The sequence below is a fragment of the Nerophis ophidion genome, linkage group LG01, assembly GCF_033978795.1.
Source record: "Nerophis ophidion isolate RoL-2023_Sa linkage group LG01, RoL_Noph_v1.0, whole genome shotgun sequence".
Classification (NCBI taxonomy): domain Eukaryota; kingdom Metazoa; phylum Chordata; class Actinopteri; order Syngnathiformes; family Syngnathidae; genus Nerophis; species Nerophis ophidion.
In genome coordinates, this window is record NC_084611.1 from 46,439,423 (window position 1) to 46,452,195 (window position 12,773).

At 42.5% G+C, this 12,773-nt stretch overlaps 1 protein-coding gene across 1 annotated transcript in view; it reads right to left on the minus strand.

The window, feature by feature from the left end:
- The window catches only part of LOC133555739 (protein crumbs homolog 1-like), a 108,332-nt gene that overhangs the window by 30,843 nt on the left and 64,716 nt on the right, over positions 1–12,773 (minus strand). Inside the window, exons 7-9 of the mRNA XM_061905054.1 lie at positions 9,088–10,041; positions 6,406–6,941; positions 4,350–4,515 (exon numbers count right to left, since the gene is read on the minus strand). Of these exons, the coding sequence (XP_061761038.1) occupies positions 4,350–4,515; positions 6,406–6,941; positions 9,088–10,041 (1,656 nt within the window). The remainder of the gene's footprint in view (positions 1–4,349; positions 4,516–6,405; positions 6,942–9,087; positions 10,042–12,773) is intronic.

The following is a 12,773-nucleotide window of genomic DNA, read 5'->3' on the forward strand; positions in this document are numbered from 1 at the left end:
TTGATTTTCTTGGTTTTGTGATTGAAAAGGGTCATATCAAGGCTGACCCCAAGAAGGTGAAGGCAGTGGTGGAGTAGCCCCAGCCCGCTACTCGGACGGAGCTCCGGCGTTTCTTGGGATTTGCGGGATTTTACAGACGCTTTATTAAGGACTTCAGCAAGCTGGCCACACCTCTCCATACCCTCACGTCAACCAAAATGCCTTTTCAATGGGGTTGAGAAGCCGGGATGGCATTCGGGTGTCTCAAGAGGAGCTTCGTCTCAGCCCCTATCCTCGTCAACCCAGATCCAGACTGTCCATTCATTGTGGAGGTGGACGCATCTGACTCAGGGATTGGGGCAGTTCTCTCCCAACGTTCCAAACAAGACAACGTTATCCACCCATGTGGTTTTTTCTCCAGACGTTTATCCCCAGCTGAAAGGAATTATGATGCAGGAAACCGAGAGTTGCTGGCAGTCCACGATGCCCTGACAGAGTGGAGACATTGGCTCGAGCGTTGGCCAAACACCAGTTTCAAGTCCTTACGGACCACCGTAACCTCCTACATGTCCGGTCTGCCAGGAGGCTCAATGACCGGCAGGCCCGATGGTCTCAATTTTTTTGTTGTTTTGACTATGTTTTATCTTACAGGCCAGGCTCCCGCAACACTAAGGCTGCTGCCTTGTCCCGACAGTTCTCCGAGGAGCCTGTTTGCACCACGCCTGAGGAAACTATCATCCCTACCTCCAGGGTTATCGGTATGGTCACCTGGGAGGTCGAAAAACTGGTTCGGGACACTCTGCAGACTAAACCCAGTCCTGGGGGGGAACCTCCCAACAAATTATTTGTTCCTCGTGAGCTACGCCCTCGAGTCTTGGACTGGGGACACTCCAGCATCTTCACCTGTCATCCGGGATTCCAGCGAACCCTCTCTTTCATCCGCAGGCAGTTCTGGTGGCCATCCATGGCTATCGATACACGTGAGTTTATCGCCGCTTGCAGTACCTGTGCTCGCAATAAACCCTCCCACAGACCGCCGGCAGGACTGCTTTGCCTTCTTCCTATCCCGAGTCGCCCATGGTCACACATCTCCCTGGACTTCATTACTGGTTTTTCCCTATCCCAAGGTAACACCACCATACTCACTATTATCGATCATTTTTCTAAAGCCACTCACTTTGTCCCATTACCCAAACTTCCCTCTGCTTCCGAGACGGCTGACCTCCTCGCAGCCCATGTCGTTAAGCAGCATGGTATACCAATGGACATAGTCTCGGACCGGGGCCCCCAATTCACTTCCCGAGTTTGGCAGGCTTTCTGCAAAGGGATTGGAGCCACGGTCAGTCTCACTTCTGGCTACCATCCTCAGAGCAACGGTCAAGCGGAGAGAGCGAACCAGAGCTTGGAGACCATGTTGCGTTGTATCTCCGCCCGCCAACCATCTACTTGGTGCAAGTACCTGCCATGGGTCGAATTTGCCTACAACTCCATGAAGAGTTCGGCTACGGGTTTGTTGCCTTTTGAGTGCTCCCTCGGTTATCACCCCCCTATGTTTCCTCAGCAGGAGATCGAAATGGCAGTAGCTTCTACTCGCAAACACATCAATAGATGCCGTCAAGTCTGGAAGACTGCCCGTGCTGTCCTTCTTAAAGCTTCCGAGAGGATGTGCCAATCGACGACGCATCCCAGCACCCTCATACCTCCCGGGACAACAGGTGTTATTACAGGCCAAGGACCTCCATCTACAGGTACCATCCAGCAAACTTGCACCCCGCTTCGTAGGACCCTTTTCGGTGGAGGCCATAGGTAATCCGACAGCTGTAAGACTTTCTCTTCCCCCCTCAGTTAAACGACATCCGGTAGTTCATGTCTCCCAGATTAAGCCTGTTTTAAATTCTCCTCTTTCCTCCCCCGACCCCCCCCCCTAGGATTCTGGATAACGGTGATCCGGTCTGGTCTGTCAAAGAGATCCTTGGTGTCCGTCGGCAAGGTGGGGCCTGGTATATTTAGTTGATTGGGAGGGATATGGGCCAGAGGATAGATCTTGGGTTCCTGCCTCCTATCTTGCTGACCCCTCCCTGCTGGAGGACTTCTACAAGGCCAACCCGGGAGCTCTCCGGCGCTCGTCGGGAGTCTCGCATAAGGGGAGGGGCACTGTCATGGCACACACACTGTCTGCTGTGGGAACACCAAGAGGCTCCACTGTGAGCCAAGCAGGACACGCCCCCATGCTCGTTGCGCAGACCGCGCCCACGCGCCGACACAGCCGGTGGCAATCTCCCAACGACACACCTGGGACTAATGAGAGGCGACAGAATAAAGAGCCTCGTCGCTGACTGCTTCTCATCGGAACGTAGCCCTGGTTACACCATCGTGTCTCAGTCGTTGCCTTGCACTTCCACCCGGATTCCGATTGCCTTCCTCGATTCTCGACCCCTCACCCGGATTTGGACCTCGGGCACTTCTCTCCTGCCCCACGGACTTTGCTTGGATCACAACCCCTTTTGGATCTTCCCCTCTGGACTTGGACGCTGCCACAACCAACACGCACCTTCAACAAACCCACGGTAATTCACATTGTGTTAAGTTCCACACATAGTCTAACATCCACACACATAGTTGCATACACACTACACGTATTCATTAAAGACTCAATAAACCCATTGAGCTATACCTCCTGTTGTTGTGCCGTCTCCTTCCCCCTTGTCGATACATAACATACACTGAAGGTTGTGATATAAACAACTTTAACACTCTTGCTAATATGCGCCACACTGTGAACCAACGCCAAACAAGAATGACAAACACATTTCGGGAGAACATCCTCGCAGTAACACAACATAAACGCAACATAACAATTACCCATAATCCCATGCATCCATGACTCATCCAGGCTATATTATACACCCCGCTATCACCATGCGTCGGTTGAGGTGGGCAGGGTTGGGGGCGCGGGGGTGTATAATATACTATTCTTTCAAACTGTTATTGCTCAAAACATAATATTGAATCAAAATCAATGTTATTATGAATTATTGACCTATCCAAGGTTCCCTTTACTTCACATCAAATATTCCACTAAGAAAAATATTTCTGGTGGAAGATTTTGCCTATTTTAGGTGTTTGCCATTAAAAACATAGTTTTGTTTGACAAAAAAAGGGGGGAAAACAAACAAACAAAAATACAACATAAAAAAACTAAAACATTTTGAAATGAGGGATAGATGTGATGTTGATGTAGACTCCAGAGATTTAAGCATTAAATATAAAATGTATGTATGCTCTGGCACACCATTATCATCATTTCATGACCAAAGCAAAACACTTTTCACACTTTTATACTGAAATAAATACACCAACAACTTATCAAATAAAAACATAGAAAAAACTACCAGCAGCGGTAAAGTTTAGATCCATGAAGGAAAGAAGAAAGTGAATGAATGTTTATAACTGAATACATTTACATATGTATACACATTTGTTTTCCTTTTTTATTATTTTTTAATGAATTAAGTAACGTTTATGACAACCTTTTTCTAAAACACGATATATAATGTGAGATACAACAGGATAATGAATACGTTTATCATTTGTTTTCAAAACGCTTAAAAAAAGTTGGCCCCTAAAAATGTATTGTGGGACCCCATTTTTATGACTTGATGGGGTCCCTGGGACCCCATTTTAAAAATCCCTAGCGCCAACACAGCAGTCAACAGAGGAGAAAAAAATGCTTTACTCAAATAAATATGTTATTTATAAAGCAAGTTCGAGTATCACTGGCAAATTTTCACCTACTCCCGGACTTGGCGTGCCGCCCGCCTTGGCACGCATATATGTGTCCTCTTTTTGGGATTTCAGAATATGGTCAGCCTATCCTAACATGTATGTTGAAGTTCAAAGGATGGATATTCATGCGCTGCCTAAAAAATAGCCCTGCCTCTTAAAGGAACCACAATCGAGAATCGTTGGGAAGTGGAATCGAAACGAGGAACTGGAATCCGAACAGATATAGTCAAAATTGGAACCAAGCCCAACCCTAATTGTACTTAAGACATTTTTATGGGAATTCTACCTTTGTCTCTGCGTCCGGGGTCCACTTTACAATAATATATTGGTCGTATGTTTGAACGGAATTATTTTACTTCACCAATTGCGGCCATCTGAGAACCCAGAACTAAACGAGGATTGTGAGATACATTTGACTAGTCTTGGGATTGCTTATTTATTTTGTCTGTTTCATGTTCACTGAGCTTTCTCAAACCCAAAACCCAAAGCTGTATTCGAAATTCCAGAGCCGAACTGGAAGCGCTTCCTGGGGTGACTTTTGTTCTGGTTTTGACAGATCACAGAGCTAATGGTGGATTACTCACACTCATAACCATCCCACAGGTCCACACATTGGCCTCTATGGAAACAAGGCTCGTCCACACACCACAGCCGTTTCTGGCACAGACGTCCGGAGAATCGAAGGGAACAGTTGCACTTGAAGTCATTCCAGGTGATCTGACACTTGCCCCCGTTGGCACAGGGCTCGTTCTGTGTACAGACAAACGTAGATGCAGGTGGATTAGACGCTGGCTTGCAAAATCCCTAACCCAAGACAACTGCACAGGTCTGGCCAAAGCTGGATTAGGAAGTAAGGTACAGATCAATGGGATGTTATCGGAGTGCACAGAAACACTGGGAATCAAGACTAGAGGAGGGTCATTGATTACTTCCGGTTGAAGTCAAAGTCCTTTTCACTGGCAGTTACGGCTGCCCTCAGAGGGCCACGATAAATGAATAGAAATTATATTTTTACACAACTGCCTTTGATCTTTTTTCTATGTACTCTGTAAAATCGACAGGCAGCTCCGTCGCCAGAATTTTATAGTTATCATAAATGGAGAACGTGTACCACAGTTTTTTTGTATTACATTTTCAATTTTGTCCCTGTAAAACTATTGGCATTCTTGCTATTGACAATTTAATGTACGGGTGTCCAACTCAAGGCCTAGTTGCCAAACCTAGCCCGCCACGTCATTCAATGGAAAAAAGACTATCTTTTCATACTAAATGTATTTGTTGTTTCCATTTTGACAGAAAATGTACTGTCCATGTACTGCAGGCAATTGCACACTTCCATACTATCTAATAATGCAACACATATAATCAATTTGCGGGATCAAAAACGAAAACAATAAAAATCTACTTGACCTATGATTTCAAAGCAAGTCATACTCTGTAAAAATTATAATAGATTTTAGGAAACTGGTGGCTCAGTTGCCACAATATTACAGTACCGTTACTGTAAAAAACATTGTAAATTGTACCGTAAAATTGTGGCGACTGAGCTGCCGGTTTTTTACAGCAATATCTGCGGATATATCTGTGAGACAATATTGTAATCAAATGCACAAGCCATGGTGTAATATAATCATGATGAGAATCCCTATTATTGTATTTTTATATATTAATGGCTGTTAAAATCGGCCCTCTATGACATCCCTGATTTAATGGATAACTTATTTTGATCAATCAGATGTTTGTATATTAACAAAACAAGTTTGTAATGTGTGATAACGTATTTGTTACATCTTTATTTCGTTTGTTCAATAGTTCATTATCGTTCATTATAGTTGTCATTTTAACTACTTTCATACAAATGTAATATTACATTGGTAAAATGAACTACATTAGTATTACTGAGTCATACATAAGTCAAGCAGATATTTGATTATTTATTTTTGTTTTAGGGAAAAAAAAAACTTCAAAAAATAGCTGACAAAATATTCGATAAAGAGACTAAATTTTACAAAAAGAGATACTAAAAACAAGTAAAATTATCTGGCGGTGCAACTTGTTATTTTCACTTGGTAAGACATCCTAAACTAAGATTTGTACATCTAGAAATTAGCAGGAATTTTAAGGTATAAATATGTATTTTATTCTGAAAACAAGCATTAGTCAAACTGCAGAGTCCTTAAATGCAATTTTGTCATGTGGGGGAAAGCAAAATATCTTATTTGAAAAGTTATTTTATCAATTTTAAACAATAAAAGCAAAATTTAACTATTCATTCTAAAAATAAAATGAGGTCATGTCAATGAGTAAAAATAAGTAGCTGTAGAGTGTAAAAACAACTTTATTAAAACTGTTATCATGCATATATATATATATATATATATATATATATAAATATATACATATATAAATATATATATATATGTATTATATATATATATATATATATATATATATATATATATATATATATATATATATATATATATATATATATATATATATATATATATATATATATATATGTGGATGTTGAGTTGGGCACCTGTGGTTTGAGTTCCAAGGGTAATACCAATTGGCTTATTCCATTCCAATGACATTAGATTTGCATTGAAGAGAAGAGATTCCATGTTTGAAAAGTACCTTGCAAGTGTCATCACTTTGGCATCCCTGCAGAACGTTCTCCTGGGCCGTTGCCAGGTAACCCCCCGGCTCCTCCTCCCCCAGGGTCAGATGCTTGTCGTCCAGCCGAAGGTCTTGCAGGCAGCCCTTAAATGGTCCACCCCAGGTGTGGAGGTTCTCCCCTGCCAGGAGTCCCCCGACAAAGACCACATCGCCTGCCTGGACGCTCACGTTCCCCAGGGCTCGGTGGTTCCCCGCCTTGGGGAAAAAAACCTGGCCGTGGTTGACGGCTACAGTCACCAAATGACTGTTGCCGTCGGCGACGGAGCGGGCCTCCGACAAGAGTGTGGTGTGAGGGCTGTAGACGGCCACCACGCCCTCCTTCAGGTAGATGCTCAGGTAGGACTTCTTCTCTCGGCCAAACTGCGCCAGCAAGCCGTTCTCTTTGAGGGATCGCATGATGAAGGAGAAGGAGAAATGTTCTCCATGGCTTTCTGTGATGTTGAAGGCAGCGTAGCTTGTGACGTTCTCATGAGCAAACGTCCAGGAGAGATATTCTGAAAGTAAAGACTGAGTGAGGAACAATACGTCAACATTGCACTTCCTCCACAAAAGAAGGATCAAAAAGCTGCTGAAGGAAATGTCGACACAAGTGTGGAAAACACTCAAACAGTGTCAAGACATTTTTACCTCTTCAAATAAAGGCTCCAAATGAAGGAATTTGTAAGAAATGTTTCATAAAGCGTAACACAATAAGTTTCAAATGTAAAGAGAGAGACTTGAGAAGAACTATTTCTTGCAGGTTTACTGCCAGGAAGTTACATCTACCTTGCTCTCATTTAAGGACGGAAATGAATATAGAATGTTGTAGGTAAATATTATGGGAACTATTTCTTTTTTTTTTAAAGTAGCAGTTATTTATTTGCATTTTACAGTCCTGAACTTTAGTTCCTACCTGTTGGGAAGGGACCTGGGCTGGAAAAAAAAGATGAGGACTACAACTGCCATACTGTCCAGGTCACTTTTCCTCTTCTAGCCGTCTTTTCTGGGCTTTGTGCAGCTCTCATCTGTCCTTCAAACAAGCTGGAGTGGGACAGCGTGATGACGCAACCGACAATCTTTACACCATCCGCCCTTTACTGTGTCCCTCCCACAAAGTTAAAAGTTAAAGTACTTTAACTTTAACTTTAACATAGTTACACCATCTTCCCTTTACTGTGTCCCTCCCATAAAGTTAAAGTACTTTAACTTTAACTTTAACATAGTTACACCATCCGCCCTTTACTGTGTCCCTCCCATAAAGTTAAAAGTTAAAGTACTCTAACTTTAACATAGTTACACCATCTGCCCTTTACTGTGTCCCTCCCATCTCATTGGCTTGATTTGTTTCTTGCCCTGATGTGGGATCTGAGTCCAGGACTTGTGACTAAGGGCTACATCAATCAACTTTATATATATATATATATATATATATATATATATATATATATATATATATATATATACATATATATATAGACATATGTATGTATATATGTATATATATATATAGATATAGACATATATATAGACATATGTATGTATATATATATATACATATATATATATATATATATATATATATATAGATAGAGACATATATATAGACATATGTATGTATATATTTATATATATATATATATATATATATATATATATAGACATATATATATATAGACATATATATATATAGACATATGTATGTATATATTTATATATATATATATATATATAAATATATATATAGACATGTATATATATAGACATATATACATATAGACATATATATATATATAGACATATGTATGTATATATGTATATATATATTTTCCTGAAGGAATCAATAAAGTACTATCTAATCTAATATATATATATACATATATATATATAGATATAATTATGTATATATATACATATATATATAGAGAGAGAGAGAGAGAGAGAGAGAGAGAGAGAGAGAGAGAGAGAGAGAGAGAGAGAGAGAGAGAGAGAGAGAGAGAGAGAGAGAGAGAGAGAGAGAGAGAGAGAGAGAGAGAGAGAGAGAGAGAGAGAGAGAGTCACGGTTTTTGTGGTTTATTCATTATAAAGTGCTCAATACCAGGGTAGAGCAGTAAATACATTACGGTTTTTTTTAAAGTTGAGAACATGAAACCTCTATTATTGATATTATTTTTATTATTATTGATACTGCTGCTTTTATACATCTTTGGTTTTCCTTTATTTTAGTATTGTATTGACTAACTTTTGCTTTTCTCAGTTGCTTTGTAAAGCTTCATTTCACTTCAAAGTGAAAGTGATTTTTTTCTGTCAAAACTCAAAAGAAGAAATACATTTAAGGAGAAAATACTTTGAGGCTCATTATATCGAAGACACATTTGACCTCCCAGCCTTGAGTTTGACACTAGAATGTGAGAGCTGCACTTCAACCAAAAACCAGGACTGTCAAATATGATTAGTCAGTCCAAAAAGTGAAGAATCACTTTCTTATAGTAATGACAGTTGTGTTTGTGTTTCTTGGACAACTACCTGCTATTGCAGTCGGTCTTTGTTATATTTGGAATGCAAAAAAAGCTCAACGTTTTATCATTTGTAACGCTAGCATGCCCAAAAGGAACAAGACGGTGCGCTTAAAAGCGAGGTGATGAAAGGGTGCAGCGTTCTCACCTTGGTCACATGTTTCTCCGTAGTAAGGCCGGTAGCATTGGCACTTGGCCTCCACCCACATGTCCACACACTTCCCTCGCTGTTGGCACGGGTCATCGTGGCACAAATCCTCTTTGCTGCATCCCAGTTCCAAGCCTAAGCTTTCCTCTCTCATCAGGTCCTGAGGCAACAGCAGCTTGTAGTCAACTTGAAAGTCTTCCATGCAGCCAATGAAAGCCCTCCCACTGCTTGTGAGGGTCCAATATTCCTGCGCCACCCCGCCTATGTACAGTTGTTGAAAAGAGTCGGACTGGAAGAAGATCAGGTGGTTGTAAGCCTCGTTTTTCACTTGGCACCCTTCCTCACAGTTAGGGCCCACTACGGTCAGAGTCAACCGGTCATCCATAGTCACGGTGACTTGGTGCCATTCTCCGTCATTAACTGGACCTGGATGAGTGACCTGCAGTATCCTTCCGGACTTTAACCTGGCCTGTAGAGAACCTCGGACCAACTCCAGGGACATGAAGCGTTCCACGGTACCACGGTGGTAGAGTATCATATCCGGCAAAGTGCTCCTGAATCTGAGCTGCATATGGAGTCCGTAGTTCTGGTCATCAAAACCAAGCCTTGCTTGGTTGTTGGGGACCGGCAGCTGCATATGGACGTAGCCTTCCCAATTGAATGAAAAGGTGGTGGAGGTGTTGCAGAGCTCGCCGGTCCAGCCAGGCCCGCACAGGCAGGTGTAGCTATGATCACCGTAAGCGGTCAGCAAAGGCATGCAGACCCCGTCATGTTCACACCGGTGCTGCTGGCAGCCAACCAGGACAATGTCACAGTTGCGTCCGCCCAGAGGCTCTTTGTCTGGCTCTGGAGCCGGGCACGTACACAAGTAGGCGTTGGCACTGTCCTCACACGTGGCACCATTCTGGCAAGGATTGCTGTCGCATTCGTCGATGTCCACTTCACAGTGTACACCTGCATGGAGAGAACCTAGTCAGCCATTCATTCTACAACCACATCTCTCACATCCATCCTTCTGGTCACAGTCAATCATCCAAAGTCTTTCCTGGAAACTGCTTCAACTGACCAGCAGATCTGGAAGAGGGGAAGAGACATACAAAATTGGAGACTTAAAGTTGGGGGCTCAGACTGTAAGTGGCCCCAGCAGGATTGGAGTCTCTTCTTTTTGACACAAAGCAACAGCAATTTAAGGGTCACTGACCTTGTGTCTTTCGGCAAGACACTTAACCCACCTGCTCTCAGTGACACCCACACTGGTTTAAATGTAGCCCAAAGATGTAGATAATGGGTTTCAGTATGCAAAGTGCGTTGAGTCTCGAGTATACCTATATAAATACAGTTCACTTCACTTTTGTCTTAAAGGGTCCCGGTTCCCCCCATAAGGACTCATCTCGCGAGGGCTCGGGTTGCCCCATAAGGTCAAACAAGTACCCGAGCAGTCATCTTTTTGGTCCATTTCGGACCTCTAGGGATCTCTCTGCCTGCAAATGTAAATTTCCCAGAACCCTGTAGGGTTTAAATGGGCACAGTTTGCACCTTTTCTGTACTTAGAGAAGCAGATTAGGGTTAGGAAGCAGATTAGGGTTAGGGTTGGGACCGATGGCAAAGTCATTTCCAACCTTACAAGTGGAAATGCTAATATATGGGGTCGTAGTACAGTTAGGAATCAGTTCAAGGGAGAGACTGATTTGCCAAGGACAGGAAGTGTTTATGGAGTCAGGCTAAACAACCACCTTGAAATTGTTAGTGACTATTCAACCCATGAGAAACTTTTAGGGAATCTTGATTACAACTTTGTCACTTTTGATACCATACTGATATTGGAGCCTAGGCCGATACCACTGTTGATCAGATACAATACTGGCAATAATTATATACATGGGCTGATTATGTAGTGTGGAATATAAGAAAAGGTTGAATTAACTGAAACGGGTCAAAAAAATAGAACAATTGTAGGCATGAAAAACATTATGCTACTTAATATTAACCGTCTGGAATTGACTTGTGTTGTCTTTCAGTTGAAGTGGAGTGGTCATTTAAATTCTTTGTTACTGTATGCTTTCTGATACACTTCAGATTTTGTATGTGTAAGTAATATGCACCTATGATTTGTGGCTACTTGTTTATATCCACAAATGTGCTTATTGTTTCATTAGGATACATACAGTATTACACATGTGTCATTTGTATGCTTAGCTGTTGTGTAGCTGCTAACGCCTAGTAAACTACAGCCTAGCATGTTTACTTTTTGTAAATGACTTTAGTATAATAAAAGAAATGGTGTGCTCTTTGGAGGACATTGAGATGTAAACACTCTGCTTGTATCGCACATGATATCACACACAGGTAGACATGCTGCAGGACTGCTTGTATCACACAGGATATCACACACAAGTAAACACAATGCAGGACTGCTTGTATCACACATGATATCACACACAAGTAAACACTTTGCAGGACTGCTTGTATCGCACAGGATATCACACACAAGTAAACACCCTGCAGGACTGCTTGTATCACACATGATATCACACACAAGTAAACACTTTGCAGGACTGCTTGTATTGCACATGACATCACACACAAGTAAGCACTTTGCAGGACTGCTTGTATTGCACATGATATCACACACAAGTCAACCATCTGCAGGACTGCTTGTATCACTCATGATATCTCACACAAGTAACCACCCTGCAGGACTGCTTGTATCACACATGATATCACACACAAGTAAACACTTTGGAGGACTGCTTGTATCGCACATGATATCACACACAAGTAAACACTCTGCAGGACTGCTTGTATCGCACATGATATCACACACAAGTAAACACTCTGCAGGACTGATATCACACACAAGTAAACACAAGTAAATGTAGTTTGAATGACTTCAGTATTTCAGCACTATAATTATTGAATGCAACCCCAATGAGAAGTAAGGTAAGCGATAAAGTTTAGTGTTAACATGCGAGTGTCCTCAGTGGAAATGGTTCTGGACCACGTTGTACCTGTCAGTCATTATTGTACCTATAAGTCATTATTGTACCTGTCAGCCATTATTGTACCTTTCAGTCATTATTGTACCTGTCAGTCATTATTGTACCTGTCAGTCATTATTGTGTCTGTCAGCCATTATTGTACCTTTCAGTCATTATTGTACCTGTCAGTCATTATTGTACCTGTCAGTCATTATTGTACCTGTCAGCCACCATTGCTCACAGCAGCAAGACAGCAGCAGGAGCAGGAAGTTGTGTTTTGTCATCATCCCAGCGGAAGACACAAGTGCTGGCGATGGCGTCCTCGTCACCCCTTCAGCTTGTGAGCGTGTCCTCACTCCTGCAGTCTGAAGTGACTCCCAAGCAGCCCTGCCCAGCCCTAGGTCAATTCCTGAGTCCCTCTCTCTTTCTCTCTCTCCCAGCCCAGCAGATCTAAGCCTCCCATGTGCGGCCGGAGGCTGCTCATCTTTGACAGCAGGAATGCGCTCAGATCCTGTAAGCCTCTCAAGGCCGAGTAGTGGGAGCGGGTTATGGAAGAAACCAGCAGGAGGCGCTGCAGACCCATTGCTGACAGTGGAAGCAACCTGCAGGAGGCACTGCGGACCCATAGCTGACAGTGGAAGCAAGCTGCAGGAGGTGCTGCAGGCCCATTGCTGACAGTGGAAGCAACCTGCAGGAGGCACTGTAGAC